The sequence below is a fragment of the Apium graveolens genome, chromosome 6 (genome assembly GCF_009905375.1).
Source record: "Apium graveolens cultivar Ventura chromosome 6, ASM990537v1, whole genome shotgun sequence".
Lineage (NCBI taxonomy): Eukaryota > Viridiplantae > Streptophyta > Magnoliopsida > Apiales > Apiaceae > Apium > Apium graveolens.
Genome location: NC_133652.1, coordinates 15,606,082 through 15,623,230, shown reverse-complemented (window position 1 = coordinate 15,623,230; position 17,149 = coordinate 15,606,082). Strand labels below are relative to the sequence as shown.

Below are 17,149 nucleotides of genomic sequence, written 5' to 3'. Positions count from 1 at the left end.
CATCTCAATATAATGCAGAATAATAAACAGAAACATATTTATGCGAAACATATTCCTGGAGAAATTGTAATATACTCTGTTTAATTGGGAAGAATGGGCTGAAATACGATGAAAACGAGAACTTGTGAACAATCTATGAGATTTAAATATAAGTCGAAAATGAACACAGTAACTGGGGACACAATCTGAAGATGACACAGTAATTTTTTTTTCCAATCCAGCAAGGAAACCCATTTTCAGGTTTAATTTGAAGTAGGGGAAGCATTACATAACAGTAAAATCAACAAGACAAGACCTAATTAGATGCTCATTCATAGCCACCTTTCAATGGCTATTTCGATTCATTTCCTTTTTCAACTTTTAAACAAACCTATCACATGACACAAATTGGTCATAGCTGGAATATCACAAACATGGCGCATGCATGATGCGTCCAGGTGTGAAATAATTAGTACTTACATTTATATGGTTGCCAATTGAAGTTCAACACATGCAACTGAACCAAGTTTCGTGATCGTTTCAGATTGTCAGCTTAAGTAAAGAAACTTTAAAGAACACTCAAGGAAACAAATCAAAGATCTCTATGTAGACTATAAATTTTCAAATATTCAACGACGAATGTGGTAAACATCAAGGCTATCACACAGAACATGGATGTGTTTCGAACACATGTGTGATTTGAATGACAAGAGTTTTATGATGACAAATAGTACTGCATTTCTATAAATTACAATTCCACGCTAATGAATTGTAATTCACTAATGCTGTCCGACTCAGACGATTTAGATTGAATGTCTTCTTGATCATTGGTTCTGTAAGAAAGATTTCGGTTTGTACCAAACCAAATATCTTTGTAGATAGATAGATCATTGAATCAGGCACTTGTACATATTACTTATCTGAACTACTGTATCTGCAGCAAGTTAACCCCTGTGGTTACTCAGTATTCAACACTTCATCCAAGGTTTATATTTAATTCTTATGCATTTTAAGTCATCAATTACTTTTTTAAGATATTCCGAACACTAGTCCATAATCTAGCTACGATGATTAAACAAAATTGCAAATAAAGTTATTGTAAAGTTTTCTGGGATCCTCCGTCTATTGGAAATCAGTCTGGTCTAATTAGAGCCCAGCTTTGTGTATTTTTGTATATTACTTTTCCATAAACCTCTATTATACAGAAAATCTCGTATATTTGGCTTAATTATGCTTTAACATCCAATTAAGCATACACGTTGGAACAACCTAATCACCAATGTAAAAATCCAGAACTTCAGAATATTGATATTTTTAAGTTTATATCCGTTGTTTATAAGAATGATTAAAAAATAATTAAAAAAAATTTAAAAAAAACAAATCTCAGATACATCTTATTATCTTTCATGTAACGAAAAAAGAGATGGGTCTGGCAGCCTCAATGTTCTTGGTCAAGTTTTCATGTTTTTGACCCATGCCACCTCAACAAAAGTTGTCACCCGCAAGTTTCCATTCAAATCAAAACATATATTACATGTTATGTTATTTTGCGAAAAAAATTTGTACCCAATTTTGGACTCTAGCATATTCCAAATATTAATGACAGGTACACATTATCATTGTATATTATTTGTGTATCCTTCCCTGTGAACGTAACATTTCTCTACGTTGAAATGCAGGCGTGTATACGGTTTGACCAACCCGACCAATTCAAACCGAACCGACCCTATTTCGGCCGAATCAAACCGATTTTTTTCAACCCGATATATAGTTGGGTTGAAAAAATGTCAACCCGGTTTAATTGGGTTGGATATGGTTTTCGATAATTTTAAACCAATCCAACCCAACCCGATTAAAATATATATGTACATGCTAGTAAGTTAATCCAAAATTATGTTTAGGCCATTTACATAAATCCATATATCTCTAACTCTAAATGTAACTTATAACCTCCGTGTTCATAGTTCATTTCGTAACAACAATAGATGTTTGATTAGTGTTATATTTTTTGCATTTATGATTGATTCTAATATTTAAAGCGTAAGCAATATTATTAGTAATTTTGATGTCGAAAATTAGATGTTTAAGACTATTTAATATGGAGGATTGTAATATTGTTTTGCATTATTTTTAAGTGTTTTAAACTTTGAAACCTTATGTTTTATTATAATTTTTTATATTAATTTTGTATATTTTATAAACCGATCCAAACCGAACCAAATCGAAGTATACAAATTGGTTTGAGTTATAAATTTAAACGGTTTGGGTTGGGTTGAAATTTTGAAAACCCGAACTAATTGGGTTGAGTTGCTAAATTCTCCTAACCCGCCCAACCCGATCCATGTACACCCCTATTGAAATGTGTGCCATAACAGGTGGCCGAGGGCAAGGGCCACCATAGTGTTAGGAGTACATGGACCTATTTTTTTATTTACTCCAACGCTGGTCAAGTTACATAGGCCCGAGTCCACATTTATCTTTCTTTCCTAGGGGGAAGTGACTGGAGTTGCTCTTAAATACATGAACTTTCATGGTTACGGTGAGGGCATTTTTCATAGCTCAAAGTCATCACATCTGGTGGCATTTTCCCCATTGCTCTGCGAATCAAAACACTATGCATGCATGACCCTTCTAGTGGATACAAATGTTACGGAGGATTTAGTGGAATGTGCTGTGATTCAGATTCCCTTCTCTGTCCATAAATAATGTGTTGCTAACCTACTATCAAAACACTCTCAACTCACTTGCCTCAAACACCATCTTAGCTCTCTGTTTCTCAGAGAAATCAAGTAGCGAGTATAAAGTTTTCATCGAGATGGTAAAGTTTTCCCAGCAGTTTCAGGGTCAGCTTGTTCCTGAATGGAAAGATGCCTTTGTTGATTATGGGAGATTGAAGAAAGATCTCAAGAAAATCCATCTCCAGAACGTAAAAAATGCGCCATCCAGCCACCAGGAGAGCTCCTTAAGAAAAACCATCGTCTCCTCGATGAGGAGAATCTCATCATTTGGAAACAAGCGTCGAGACCATGGGATAATTCATGTATTCTACCTCTACTTGAAATTGTGTATAAATTTCTCATATCTACCAACAAAATAAAAAATTTAAATTCTTTATATGTGTTATGCACTTTGATACATATTACATAAGTAATATGTTGAACTAATGAGGCTAACATTGTGGTGTTGTTCTAATAATCAGGTTCATAAGAAACTTGAATCATCAAAAAGCAAAGGAGACACGTACGAGACTGAAATGCTGGAGCAGTTTGGTGAAGATAGTGAAGCAGCTCTGGGATTTTTTTTCATGTTTGGACCTCCAACTTAATAAAGTGAATCATTTTTTCAGAAATAAAGAGAAAGAGTTCTCGGAGAGAGGGGAATCTTTGAAGAAACAAATGGAGATTCTCCTTGAGCTCAAGACTGCGATAAAATCACAACGTGCAAATGAAGCTTCTTCCAATGATTTCAAAGAAGATGACTCTATTTCGGGCACCATTTCGTGTGGTAAATAAAGCACGAAACTCTGTCAATGCAGTAGTATTATAAGTTCATAAACATATCCCAAGTTTTAAAAAAATTGTTCTTTTACTCGACAGATGAAGAGTCCCCTAGGTACATATCAGAGCAAGAAAAAGAGCAGGGTAACGAAAAAGATGATCAGTTTGATCAGAATGATATCGACTTCTCCGGCTCTTCAAAATTTGATGAGACCATGAAATTTTCAAAAATGAGAAGGGTGGACTCAAATACAAGAACTCCATCAGACCGATTTTTAAGATCTCAGGGAAAAAATCTAAAAATACACATTCCTCTCACAAATCCAACCCGTGCATTTTCATATCTGCTGTGGGATGATTTAATTAAGCAATCGTCTAAGAAAGGTGCCATGGAAGGAAGGAAGGTGCACATCAACAAAACAAAAATACACCATGCTGAAAAAATGATCAGAGGAGCTCTCATCGAGCTCTATAAAGGTCTTGGCTATCTCAAAACTTACAGGTATTCTAATGAAGAAATGTTTTCAAATTAATATTTTTGTATAAATGTTTGAGTGAATTGACATTATCAAATTATAACCATGATTTTCAGGAATTTGAACATGCTAGCTTTTGCAAAGATTTTAAAGAAATTTGACAAAGTAAGTTTTATGGGTAATCTTTTGTTGCTGCCAGCTATCCCAATATCAATCTTTCTTTTCCCTTTTGGTTAACCATCTTTTTAACTTTTTAATTGCGTTTTCTCAGGTCACTAACAAACAAGTTCTTCCCATCTATCTAAAAGTAGTTGAAAACTCATACTTCAACAGTTCAGACAAGGCAAGTCATTAGTCAAATGCAGTACAAGAATGAGTGAAAAAACTGCATGGTGCACAATGGAACCATTGTCATGTAGTGGAGAAAATACTATTGCACCATCTTTTGTTTGAAAGATGATTGGATGTGTTCATGTCATCATATCGCATTATCGATTGTTCTTGTACAACTCGAATTGTTGCTTTAAACAAAAGACGGGCTTGGATTTAGATGGATAATACTAAGATTTGCTTATCAAACATTGCCTTAAAAATTTAAGAGTTGGATTAAACTTATGAGTTAGTTTCATATGACAGGTAATGAAATTAGCAGATGAAGTTGAGGAAATTTTTGTCAAGCACTTTGCTGAAGACGATAAAAGGAAGGCCGTGAAATACCTTAAACCAACTCGAAGAAAGGAATCTCATGTTGTTACCTTTTTCATTGGTAACTTATTTAATTTTAATCAGTACTTAAAGCTAATAAAGTTAATGTATCTAATTTCCACATTCTTGATCAGATATGTTATGACATATAATCATGTTTAGAAATTTGATACTGAACACAGTACAAGTCTAGCTACTACTGTACTACTTTAAGTAACAGATAACATTAAAAATGCTTGTTTTTCGTCTAATACCACTAGCTTTAGTGGACATTATTTAGCTTTTTATGCTTTATAATCTTATAGAAATAAATTCAGAGAAATATGATTGGAACATAGTTATATGATCCATTCAGTCAGCACTGTGCATTATGCAGCAAAGAGTCAAGAAGGTCCACAACATATGAGTGGAATGGAACCATCACGAGTGACTAATTTCACAAATTTAATCAAAGATTGAATCATAGAAATACTTACTAGCTATTCATTTGCCCATTAAAAAGTATGATAATTTTCATAAATAAATCATTTCTTTTCATTGAGTAAAAAGTATTCTGGTGTAATCGACATTAGGTTAGTGCCTGTGATTGTGATTGAAAAAGTAATTGTAATCTGTTAATCTTTTTTGAACAGGGTTATTTACAGGGTGCTTCATTGTGTTCTTTGTTGGCTATGGCATTATGGTTCATATAGCAGGAATGTATAGACCTCAGTCAGATACAGTGTACATGGAAACTGTTTATCCAGTCCTTAGGCAAGCACATTAATTTAGAACAAATAATTTCACCTCCATTGTTTAAATCAACCAGTCGATGGTATTAACAAGAATGTTTTATGAATTTCAGCATGTTCAGCCTGCTGTTTCTACATTTCTTTCTATATGGATGCAACATTTTCGCATGGAAGAAGACTCGTATAAATTATAGTTTCATCTTCGAACTTTCCCCAACAAAAGACCTTAAATACAGAGATGTGTTCTTGATCTGTACTATGGCAATGACCGCTGTGGTTGGCGTCTTGTTTATCCATATATCTCTTATCGCGAAAGGATATTCTTATACTCAAGTACAAGTTATACCTGGTCTACTGCTATTGGTAATTTTTTGCTTACCATTTTACTGCAAATTGATATTACAAAAATCAAAAGAAAAAATAAGTTACATGATCTTGCCTCTTCATATGCATACAGATTTCTTTTCTACTACTAGTCTGCCCTATCAACGTTGTCTACAAATCAACCCGCTTTCGCGTACTTCGTGTAATAAGAAATATTGTTCTATCCCCTCTGTACAAGGTAACCTTACTTCACTTTGTACTTCTATATTTCAAGAAGAATATATTACCTATCGAATAGAATAATAATCGTTTTATTGTATTAACATCGAATTTCAGGTGGTCATGCTGGACTTCTTCATGGCTGATCAACTTTGTAGCCAGGTAATTTCGTTTATACACAAAAGTTGAATCTGTAGGCTTTTGAACACAAAAATGCAAGTGTTGTCTGGCTTTTTAACAGATTGAAAGACTAATCATGTTTCTCTTAATGAGACTGTCAATCAGGTACCAATGCTTAGAAACCTCGAGTATGTCAGCTGCTACTATATAACAAGAAGCTACAAAACTCAGGATTATGGATACTGCATGAGGACAAAAAATTACAGAGATCTTTCTTATGCAGTATCATTCCTTCCCTATTATTGGAGGGCTATGCAGGTTAAGCTTGTAAAATTGCTAAAAATGTGTTTATATCTAAGCAATTCAATCAAAATCATGTTCTTCATTTAATTACTCTTTTTATCTGTTCTCTAGTGTGCTAGGAGGTGGTTTGATGAAGGAGAAACTAGCCACCTGGTGAATCTTGGTAAATATGTTTCTGCAATGTTAGCAGCAGGAGCAAAAGTGGCCTACGAGAAAGAAAGTACTATAGGATGGCTTTGTTTAGTTGTAATCATGTCTAGTGTAGCAACTGTTTACCAATTATACTGGGATTTTGTAAAGGATTGGGGTTTACTACAGAAGGGTTCTAAGAACCCCTGGTTAAGAAATGATCTGATACTTCGTCGAAAATTCATTTACTTCCTCTCCATGGTATATAAGCTTTGTGTAGTTAGTTCTTGATGCATGATAAATTAAACTATAGAATTGTTCAATTGACTTAAACAAGAAATACGGTACATGTATCTTTCAGGGACTAAACCTTGTCCTCAGGCTAGCTTGGTTACAAACAGTGCTCCACTACAATTTTGGCAGCATTGATCACAGAATCACAGGACTGATTTTAGCAGCCCTTGAAGTCATTAGAAGAGGACAGTGGAATTTTTACAGGTATATTAGGCATATCTGAACTCATGAATGATCATCCTTCATTGTCAATATGTTCTTGAAGCATAACTATGTAAGATTATCGGATCCGAATATAGTCATAATGAACTATTTGATTGGAATGGTACTGCAGATTGGAGAATGAGCATCTAAATAATGCTGGCAAGTTTAGGGCAGTTAAGATAGTGCCACTTCCTTTTCATGAAGTTGATGAAGAAGACTAATGATAATGGCAACACTTGCTTGGTTAGAGAATATGAATTGTGGCCTATTTGTTGCAAACAAATCTCTAAATCACTAATTAAGTTGATGGAACAACATAAGAATTTAGTTCATCCACTGGTTTAAGCAATCCAATCCATACTTGTACACAGAACTTTCTGCAACATTTTTATATATGCAAATTGTGATTTAAAATACTCAATTATCAACCCCTTTTGCCTATAAACTTTGTAACTAATAATCAGAGGGAAAATATAATGCATTTCATTGACATTTCTATAAGCATTTTAGACTAAAGGACAACAAGGCTGCAGTCTATTAACAAAGTAAAAAAGCTGCATTTGATGCCTTTTTTAAAAAATTGGTTAAAAAAATAACTGTTCAAATTTTAAACTAAATTTTTTACAAAATTCACATTTTTCGCGAGAATAAAGTCATAAATACCCAAACTTAAAGTGTGAAGTAAAAAATTTGGAAACAAAAATATTTGCTTTGTAAAAATTTAGACCAAATTTATTTGAAATATAGTAGAAAAAATGTTTTAGGAAAAAAAGGAGGGCAATTTTGGAAATCTAAATGATCGGAAATTCAAGATCATTATAAGAAAATGACCCGACCCAATAATTAGGGCAAGCTTAGAAGTAAATTCACAATCTCTGTCAATGGCTCCTGCTACTACTAATTTGCTCATCAATTTTCCCGCCTTTTCTTCATTTTCCCCCAATTCTCGTAAACCCATTTCTTCAATTTCAATTTCAATTTCATGCCCTAATTCATTCAGACCCAATTTGGGTAATCCCAATAAAATCTTTAAATCTTGCAGGTATTTAATTATCCTCTATCCTTTTATGTTTTTAGGGTTTTAAAAGTTTGTTTGTTAGCTTGCTTGCTTCATTTTTTAATTAACTCTGTTGAACTATATATGAATGTTATGTGTGATGATGATATGTATGTTGAAATGTTTTTTTAGCTAATTTGTATAAAGATATGTTATTTATGTGTTTGTGTTAATTTCAGGCTGAAAAATTCAGAGAGGCGGTCATGGGCAGCAAGATGTGTAATGCCGGTTTCGATTGTTTCGGGTTTTGATGATAATGCTGAAGCGGTTCCTGAGTCAGCAACCTCGGTTGATTTGAATGAATCTGTACAGGTATATGTCTGATGTTGCGATTAAAGTTGATGTTTTTAGAGTTGATGATGTAAAGATTTGATCTTTGTGCTAATGATGTTTTGAATTGCATTATTAATCTTCGGTAGTATGCTAATGTATAATTAAGCTCTAGTAGAATTATGTATATACAGAATATGGTGTATCGTAGTTAGAAATAGTTTCAAAGATTTTCTACGGTTGGACATTAGCATCAATTAACATTTATTTTTGGTATCATATTTGTCGTGTAAGTAGTAGCAGCACCTTCTTGAACTCTTTAATAAGTAGAAGATGTTTAATTTTGTTCAATTCTATCCTTTTTTTTTTATTCTTTATCTTTCTTTTCTATTTTGAAAGTAGGCTTAGGCAAATTCCTGTGATTACATGTGAAGTGATAGACATTAGAGGCACACGAAGGGAATTTATTTCTACGTTAATACAGGTGTTGTGCCATGAGCCCATGCCTCTTTAGTATTTTAGCATATTGAAAATGTAAAATTTTCCTAATCTTAATACTATTAGCAAGGAAATGAGCCAAATAGTAGACGATTTTTAAGATGTATTTATATTAGTTTGTTCAATTGAACAGATGTGGTTTTTGAGTTGATTTTATCTAAAGATTTGATGTAATCCATAAGCAAGCATGTGTATTTTTTCTACTAAATTTGCCTCGGGACCTTTTCTTGCAGGAAGCAAGTATTGATTTAAAACTCCCAAGAAGAAGTTTGTTGGTCCAGTTTACTTGTAACCTATGTGGTGAAAGATCGCAAAGGCTCATAAACAGACTGGCATATGAAAAAGGAACTGTTTATATTAAGGTATATATTCTTTTAATTCAGCTTGGTTGCTAGAGAATAGTTGACCTTCTTTTACATGCACTTTAGAGGCTCTGTACATTTTTCAGAAGCCATGTTTTATCTAAGAAATTTCATAGCTCCAGCATTTTGGGCCATTTTCCATAACTGCGAGTTAATCTTTTCTCTTCTTGATGTCTACAAATTTTATTGTTATTAGATCTAATTTTGTTAACTTCTTCTGCTATTTGTATATAATAGTAGGGTCGTATTGGTTGCGTACTGAGTTAGTTCTAGTGGGACAGCCGGTACATTTAGGGTGGCAATTTGCAACTTTAATGTGTTAAGTCTCTAATTTTATGCTTACTAGCTGCTGACATTTCTTTGCAGTGTGCAGGATGTTTGCAGTATCATAAATTGGTAGACAATCTTAATCTGGTGGTTGAGTATGACTTTCGAGAGGATGGTAATCTGGACCTGGATGCTGCTCAAATTTAGTGTAGTTCGATATGTTTTACCTGTATTATATCGTTAACATTGGCAGTATTGTAACCGATTATTATATACTTACAATGCTGATTGCTAAGGAGAATCTATTTAATAAAAGGTTGATATCATCTTTATATTTATTGATATCATCTTTATATCTATTGAATTCATGCTTTGGACCAATTGAGTCAATCTCGTAGTAAAAATCGTCTTTACGCCACACAGTTATTCTTCATAATATCCGACTTTTATTAGGGGATTCAGTAAAACCCAGCACATTGACAGCCATCAATGCAGTAATCACCTGCTTTCCAAGTTTTCCTGCTTGTTGCTGGAGTGTCTTTTCACCTATCTGATCATTTAGTGCAAAAATAAGCTACTCTGCAAGTGTAGGTGCAACCGTGCAAGATGACGTCCCTCGACCTAGGTGTGATTAGAAATTCAAAATTATTGAATGGCGTGAGTGCGAGACATTTTTATTGTTCTTTTGTCCTTACAGAAACATAGTTATAGTATGTTATGTGTTGGTGCGGACTGCAGAGGCTTATAGATCAGACAAGTGTAGTTACAGAGGCATCATAGTTTTCTTATTATACCAGAAAGGGTTTATAAATACGATAACTGGTATCTAGTTTTCTAGTTTTGGATCCTTTGAGGTTTACCAAATTCTTTTGCAGTCTTCGTAGTTGATGAAGTAAATCAGTTTTATGTAACTGGTAGATTACTTGCTATAATTATAACTTCAAATGTCCGGTGTAATGACAACTGACCAAATTGACAATGCATGTCCCCTTTTGGCCAATGACCCAGCAAGCTCAGCTGCAGTAATATAACCATTTCCATTGACCAGATGAATGATAACTCTCTACAAGTTGATCTAGGCTCATCAAAACCTCCTTCACCGTATTGGGTATTATGGCCTCAACCAATTTCCTAAACTCAGCGAAACCATTGCCTTCTTATCCATTTTGTCTAATTAAAGCATTAATTTGGGTATTCTTAGATTGAGCCGAGGGACGGAGAAGAACGCCAGCTCAAGTTGGGTGATGCTCCCATCTTTGTCCTTGTCAACGTTGACGATTTCTCTCTGCTGATGACAAGTTGCTAGCCAGATTTAAGTTTAGCCATCATAGTGATGATGTGCAGTGGAGGTACCCAGAAAATTAATTTAGGAGGGGGGGGGGGGTTGACTCCTTTAAAGATTTTGTGGTGCATCTTTGTTAAATATTTAAGCAGTAATGCCTTTCTCCTAAAGAAAGCATGTCTTCTTGTTTTCTTGCTCTTAAGACACACCAAGCCATAGTGTTTGCCAAATTTACCCTCTAATTTAGGGAAATCATACTCAGTTTTTCACTAGGTAACTGATATTTTGATGTGAATTTCTTGCTGGACATAACATTACATTAGATCACAAAAAAAAGTATCATACATTTGCGACGGAACCTACTTACAAAATTGTAATTCCAAGCTTTAGTCTCTTTTTATCTTATGCAGTCCAAAACTGAGGCAACTTCTACCTCTCACAGGCTTCAGCTGAGCAGCAAATCTGCTACTTTTTCGTAAACTCTTTAGATATATGTAAAAAATTGAGCTATACAAGAAATGGATGTCAGGGAAATTAACTACTTTTACTATCTTGACTAAAATAATCTGTACTATAATTTTGACTACCAAATGCCATTCTCCGAAATAATCTGATTTCTGCAGATTGTTCTGCAGAGTTAAATACCTCACTTTCACCAACTCTCATCCCATTAGTTAAGTCTGCAGTGACCATGCTATCAAATGCTCTCACAACCTAAAAATCACAAACTAAGATTAGACATCCAGTAAATATTTAGTACGTCAATTATAAAAGGAAAAAAGTGATCAGAAAAATAATACCTGCCCCATCTGTGGTCTCTTTACAGCTGAATGTCGCACACAAGCTGCAGCAGCTTCAATCAGTCTAAACATTTCAATGTCGACATTGTTACTTCCAAGCCCTGGATCTGCCAAGGCTGTAAAATCCTCTGTCTCGAGTGCATGACCAAGCAAAGGTCGAGCCTAAATGAAATATCATAGTTCTGGGTAAGGAGAGTAGAGAGATATGAGGATAATGACTTTGTAGAACTTGATCCTTTATAGATGAGTACCAAACCTTCTTTTGATATTAACAATATTAAATCTACATAATCTTTACATTAAAGGCTATATAATTTGTCAAAAAATTGTTTTAAATAAAAATCTTAAAATTGCAGCCTCATGAGTCATGCCTATGCTCAGGGTTTTTGAACTTCTCTATTAATAAGCAAGCAGACTAAAGTTTTACCCACATGCAGCCTTAAAATTTTAAATATGAGTGGTAAATAAAGCAATAAGCTGACAAGGTTATAGTAAAAATGTTCAATAAGTATAAGACCTTCATAACTTTTTATTATGTACGTAAAGACGGGTGGAAACAGAAAATTACATCCAGTACAAATGTGAAAGCATCCTTGTATCTAAAATTTTAAAAAAAAATACAACACCATTATGATTTGACCCACTTGTACTAACAATGAACAAGCCCTATGAAAAAACTAGAAACATATATTACTTGGTTAAAGACACTGATTAATACAGTACAAAGAAAATGCATAAGATTTAAAGCCACTGAATCGGCTAGCATATGCAAACAAAACTTTATAAAATAAAATACTAAAAGAAAGATAAATTGGCTGGCACTTAACTTACCCATTCAACTAAACTTTCGTCTCCCAATGGTTGAGATGAATCCACAGGTTTGCGTCCAGTAATAAGTTCCAGAAGCACAACGCCGTAAGAATAAACGTCGGATTTTTCAGTCAATTTGCCGCTAGCTGCATATTCAGGAGCCATGTATCTGAAAAAGAAATTAATCTCAAATCTCTTCAACCATTTAAAATTGGTTGCATCACTATAACAGTTACTGACTGTTTCGATCTTAACAATCATATTCTGCAATAGTCAGATAGAATGACTTACCCGAAGGTTCCCATAACACGTGTTGTTATATGTGTATTCGCGTCCAAAGCTAGTTTTGCCAGCCCAAAATCAGAAACCTGCAGACGGGGAAGAGAAGCATTCAAAAAATTTGAAGCATGTGAAAAAGATTAGCTAAGAGAAGTCTAGAAGAATTGGCATACCCGTGCTTCAAAGTTGTTATCTAAAAGAATATTTGATGACTTGATATCTCGATGAATTATGCGAGGATGGCCTGTAATAAAAATTGAAATGGCAGTTCAGCTTATGTCATTCTGGTTTTTTGACTGTTGACACAGTAATAAGTACATAATTTGTTGCCTATCAAGACGATAGCACGACTATCATATGCTTTAATCACATAAAAGAAATTTTTTCAGATAAAGCAGCTCTGGAAAAATAATCCTATGATATCATGACACTATACTGGAAATATAGAATCCTTCTACTGTCTCTAATAGTGACACTATAGTCAGCATAATGGACACCTCTACTTCATTGTTTTGCCATTATACTTAAAAAAAATTTGTGAATTCTGTCACAAGATTAATGACAGTGTTCCCAAACAATACAGCAATATGCCAGTATGATACTGATAACTTATCACTAATAACGCTATTTAAAGAAAGAGAGAGAATATATGCATCAGACAGACCAGAAAATATACATGCTACTGAGTATGCAGATGGTAAAATGTTTATTGATATACTCTTTAAAATGCAGAAACAGAAAAGGAAAAAGGATATTACAATCTTCATGGAGATAAGCAATTCCACGAGCCGCACCAATAGCAACCTTAACACGTGTTTCCCACTCCATTACTGGCATGCCTTCCCCTACAAAAGAGGAGTATAACCAAGTTACACAAAGGAGCCAATAAAATTATTCTCAAACCTTTTACTTAAATAAAATCTACCATGAAGATGGAAGTACAAGTTGTTGTTGGGGACATAGTCGTACACGAGCATCCTTTGATTTTCCGAAATGCAGTAACCGACTAAGGAAACCAAATGGCGGTGGTGTACACGGCTAATTGTCTCAACTTCTGCTTTAAACTCTCGTTCTCCCTGCCCACCTCCAATCTTTAGTTGCTTTACAGCTATCTCTCTTCCATCCGGTAGGTAGCCTTTGTACACACAGCCAAATCCACCTTCACCCAGTAGATTCTGCTCCGAAAATCCATTTGTAGCATTTGAAAGTTCTTCGTAGGTAAACCATGATCTTGAATTACCCAATCCACCTGGCTCTCTTGGTAAAGATGCAAATCCACTGCCACTGCCACTCTCACCATGTGCTACTGATGCCTGTACTTTTAGTAAGCCTGAATCTACACCTCACAAAATTAAACTTACCTTTACTTTCATAACCTACACTAATATCTAATCTTAAAGCCACAAGTTTGTAATGAAGGCACTAGGCAGTGAATAATATATTTATACAATTATAATTTCATAACCAATCAATTTTTTTTTAATTAAGCCAATCAGATTGTCTAGATGCAAATGCACACTTAAATATACTCTACACGAAATGTAGCAATGCTGAATGAAATATGATTACTCTAAAGCACTACCTGATTTCAGAGAAGTGCTATGTGAGGTCGGTAGAACATGACCGCCATTCACTGCAGTAGATTTCTTCTTTCGCTTTCTGACACACCAAATAACTGTTCCAGATAGACCAAGGAATATGAGACCTAATATTAAAACAATGGCTAGAGTCCCTCCAATACCAATTCCACCATTATCTTTGGATTCCGAGGTCGAGGGTGTATTAGAGTTGTTGGTTGGTGGATTAGCTGATGGTGGTACCGGTACTCGGGGAGGTGAAGGAGGAGAAGGTATTGACGGAGGGACAATGGATGGAGGTGGAGGGGAGAGTCTTTTTCCTGGGGGCGGTGGAGACAAATTAGGAGGAGAATTTAATGGCGGAGCTGCAGGATTCTTTGGTGGATCTGAGGGTGGTATAGGTGGAGAACTTGCCGGTGGCTTAGGTGGAATTGTCGGAGGCGTAGGAGGACTTGGCAACGGCTTAGGTGGACTTGCTGGTGTAGGAGGACTTGGCAACGGCTTAGGTGGACTTGCTGGTGGCGTAGGAGGACTTGGCAATGGCTTAGGTGGACTTGCTGGTGGGGCAGGAGGACTTGCTGGTGGTGTAGGAGGACTTTCTGGTGGTGTCGGTGAAGGTACTGAAGGTGGAGATGGACTTGCTGGTGGCTTAGGTGGAGGTACTGAAGGTGGAGATGGACTTGCTGGTGGCTTAGGTGGAGGTACTGAAGGTGGAGATGGACTTGCTGGTGGCTTAGGTGGAGATGGACTTGCTGGTGTCTTAGGTGGAGGTACTGAAGGTGGGGATGGCGGAGGACTAGATTGAGGTGTAGGTGGACTTTTCGGGGGTACAGGTGTAGGTGGAGTTACCGGTGGCGTAGGAGTAGGTGGACTTGCGGGTGGTATAGGTGGAGGAGCACTTGTCGGTGGTGTAGGTACAGGTGGACTTAATGGAATCGGTATCAGTGGAGGAGGACTAGAGGAAGGGGGCAGGGCATTAGCCGGAGGAGGAGAGAATGTCGAATTGTTAGAACCAGTAGGAGCTTGAGATGGAGGTGTATCAGTAGCCAAAGGAGTAGTAGCAGTAGTTGCATTAGGTTGAGAAGTAGAATTAAAATTCGGAGCAGGAGAAAATGGTTGAGGCTGTGGAGCAGAAGTGGTGATTACTGGTGGGTCAGCATAAGAAGGTGGTGATAATGAGTTTGGAGATGGTGATGTTGCCATCAAAATCAGTACTAGTGATAACTTAAGTTATACAGAAATCACAGACAAGTCCCCTGTAGTAACATTACCAAAAATTCACAAACTTTCACTATAACTATCAATCAATCATCACCATCATCAAGATTCAGCAACAACAAAACTCTAAAACACTAATTCTAAACATGGCTTCAATCAAAATTCATCAAAATCCATCACCTAGAAGAAATTCAACCCATTCCCCAGTTTCACTCTAAAAACTCAAGATCATCAATCAAGATTCAACCTTTTTATCTTTTAGCATAAAACCCAAATCAAGAAAATAATTTAAACTCCCAAAGCCCCCAGTCCGGCTCATAAACAACTCATATAAATCCAAAACTTGAATGATTCAAGAAATCAAGATTTTAACTTGAATAGATAAACCTAAATAAAAGAATAAAAGTAGACAAAAGCCCTAGCTCAGTGCAGCTAAAGAAGTCATATAAATCCAAAACTACTGAAATATGAAACACAAAATGCCACAAAAGAACACATCATTAAAATAGACTCATTAAAGAAGAAAAGAAAAGAAGTACAAGAAATAAGTTACCTTAATTTATCCTCTTTAAAATAAACAAGCCAAACTTAAGTAGTTGAAAATTGTACTAACAATATTCCAAAGACCCTAGGAAGCTCAGTCTTATAACACGTTTACTGGGGTCTCAAATCAAGCCCTGATAGCAACCTTGTCAGAGTGTATGTGTGCGCATTTGTTTAAAGATACTGTAATAAATAAGCTTGAACTATGTAACCGACATATATTAATATTACAGAGTGACAAAAAAAGTTGGTAGTAACTAGTAAAAAAGAGAATCAAGATTTTGCCTTTTTTTTAAGAAGTGTGAAATCAAAGACAATTGGGCTACCGATGATCCGGTAAAGGATAATAGAAAATATGTGTTTTCAGTAAAATTAAATTTTAGATTTTTAAAATTTTCATAATTATTTTTTCAAAATTTTAAAATATTTAAAAATATAAAAATATCTTTCAAAATTTGTCCAAAATTTGTGTAAACTTAAATTTTTAGATCCGCCCCTAACTCTGTTTCGGTGCGGGCCGCGAGAGCGGTACCAAATCTAAAACTTAACGAGGAGGCTCACTCGAGCAAAGTACGAAACGTAACATTGACACCAATGGAGCCACCTGTTCTCCGATGTCATCATTGTCACCGCTTTGTTTTTGTTGATTCATATCTCCGGTTTTCCGCACACTTTCTTAGTTTATTGTCTACTGTACGCCGTCTTTTTCTGTAGATATCATTATTTCCGTTTTACAATAATTTTGTACGTTTTTTTATTTTTGTCAACTTTGACTAAACATTAAAGTTTTTTAATAAAATAAATTATATAAAATTAAGCAAGCTACAATTCTGCCAGATGAACGATTAACAATCTTTTAGCGATTTTTTTTTACTTTTTCTAATACAAAATACATGTAAAAAAAAGTTTACGTGATTTACAGTTTATTGCGTGAATTTCTAGTGTTTACCCAATGCGCATCCGAAAAATAATGGAGTATTCGATAAATTATAAATCACCTCAATTTTTTGTTTCCAGGAAAAAAGGGTGCATGTCAGATACGAGGCTAAAGACCCGTTACAACTTTATATCATTTTATTTTTTCAAGATGATTTTAAAAATATATCCAACTTTATTTTAAATTATTGAGACATTTATAATTTTATAAATCGTACATTACTTTTTAAAATAACGATGCCAAATTTTATTTTATTTTATTATTTTAC

The 17,149-nt window shown here is 35.0% G+C and overlaps 3 protein-coding genes across 5 annotated transcripts; 2 read left to right on the top strand and 1 right to left on the bottom strand.

Moving 5' to 3' along the window:
- The first annotated feature begins 2,475 nt into the window (after positions 1–2,475).
- LOC141667276 (phosphate transporter PHO1 homolog 1-like) lies at positions 2,476–7,390 on the top strand. Its single transcript, XM_074473701.1, is given in 15 exon segments — positions 2,476–3,019; positions 3,179–3,271; positions 3,273–3,483; positions 3,576–3,978; positions 4,069–4,117; positions 4,224–4,295; positions 4,589–4,718; positions 5,290–5,410; positions 5,502–5,751; positions 5,846–5,950; positions 6,049–6,093; positions 6,217–6,369; positions 6,466–6,744; positions 6,845–6,981; positions 7,112–7,390. Coding segments are annotated over 15 exon segments (2,364 nt in total). The 5' UTR covers positions 2,476–2,794; the 3' UTR covers positions 7,203–7,390.
- A 425-nt stretch (positions 7,391–7,815) lies between these two features.
- On the top strand, positions 7,816–9,777 carry LOC141667216 (uncharacterized). The gene is made up of 4 exons (XM_074473619.1): positions 7,816–8,023; positions 8,218–8,350; positions 9,040–9,168; positions 9,535–9,777. The coding sequence occupies exons 1-4, from the start codon at positions 7,863–7,865 to the stop codon at positions 9,640–9,642; spliced, it is 531 nt and encodes a 176-aa protein (XP_074329720.1). The 5' UTR covers positions 7,816–7,862; the 3' UTR covers positions 9,643–9,777.
- A 1,207-nt stretch (positions 9,778–10,984) lies between these two features.
- On the bottom strand, positions 10,985–16,127 carry LOC141666435 (proline-rich receptor-like protein kinase PERK9). Of its 3 annotated transcripts, XM_074472436.1 has the most exons (9): positions 15,955–16,127; positions 14,189–15,439; positions 13,532–13,942; positions 13,365–13,451; positions 12,780–12,850; positions 12,619–12,695; positions 12,349–12,496; positions 11,518–11,679; positions 10,985–11,431 (listed from the first exon to the last, which is right to left on the bottom strand). In XM_074472436.1, exons 2-9 carry the CDS (start codon positions 15,384–15,386, stop codon positions 11,252–11,254), a joined length of 2,334 nt encoding a protein of 777 aa, XP_074328537.1. In that variant the 5' UTR covers positions 15,387–15,439; positions 15,955–16,127; the 3' UTR covers positions 10,985–11,251. The 3 variants fall into 3 exon arrangements, 2 of the variants coding, with proteins under 2 accessions (XP_074328537.1, XP_074328536.1); XM_074472435.1 differs by lacking the exon at positions 15,955–16,127 and having other exon boundaries at positions 14,189–15,948; XR_012552204.1 differs by lacking the exon at positions 15,955–16,127 and having other exon boundaries at positions 11,292–11,431; positions 11,518–11,699; positions 14,189–15,948.
- Between the last annotated feature and the right edge of the window lie 1,022 nt (positions 16,128–17,149).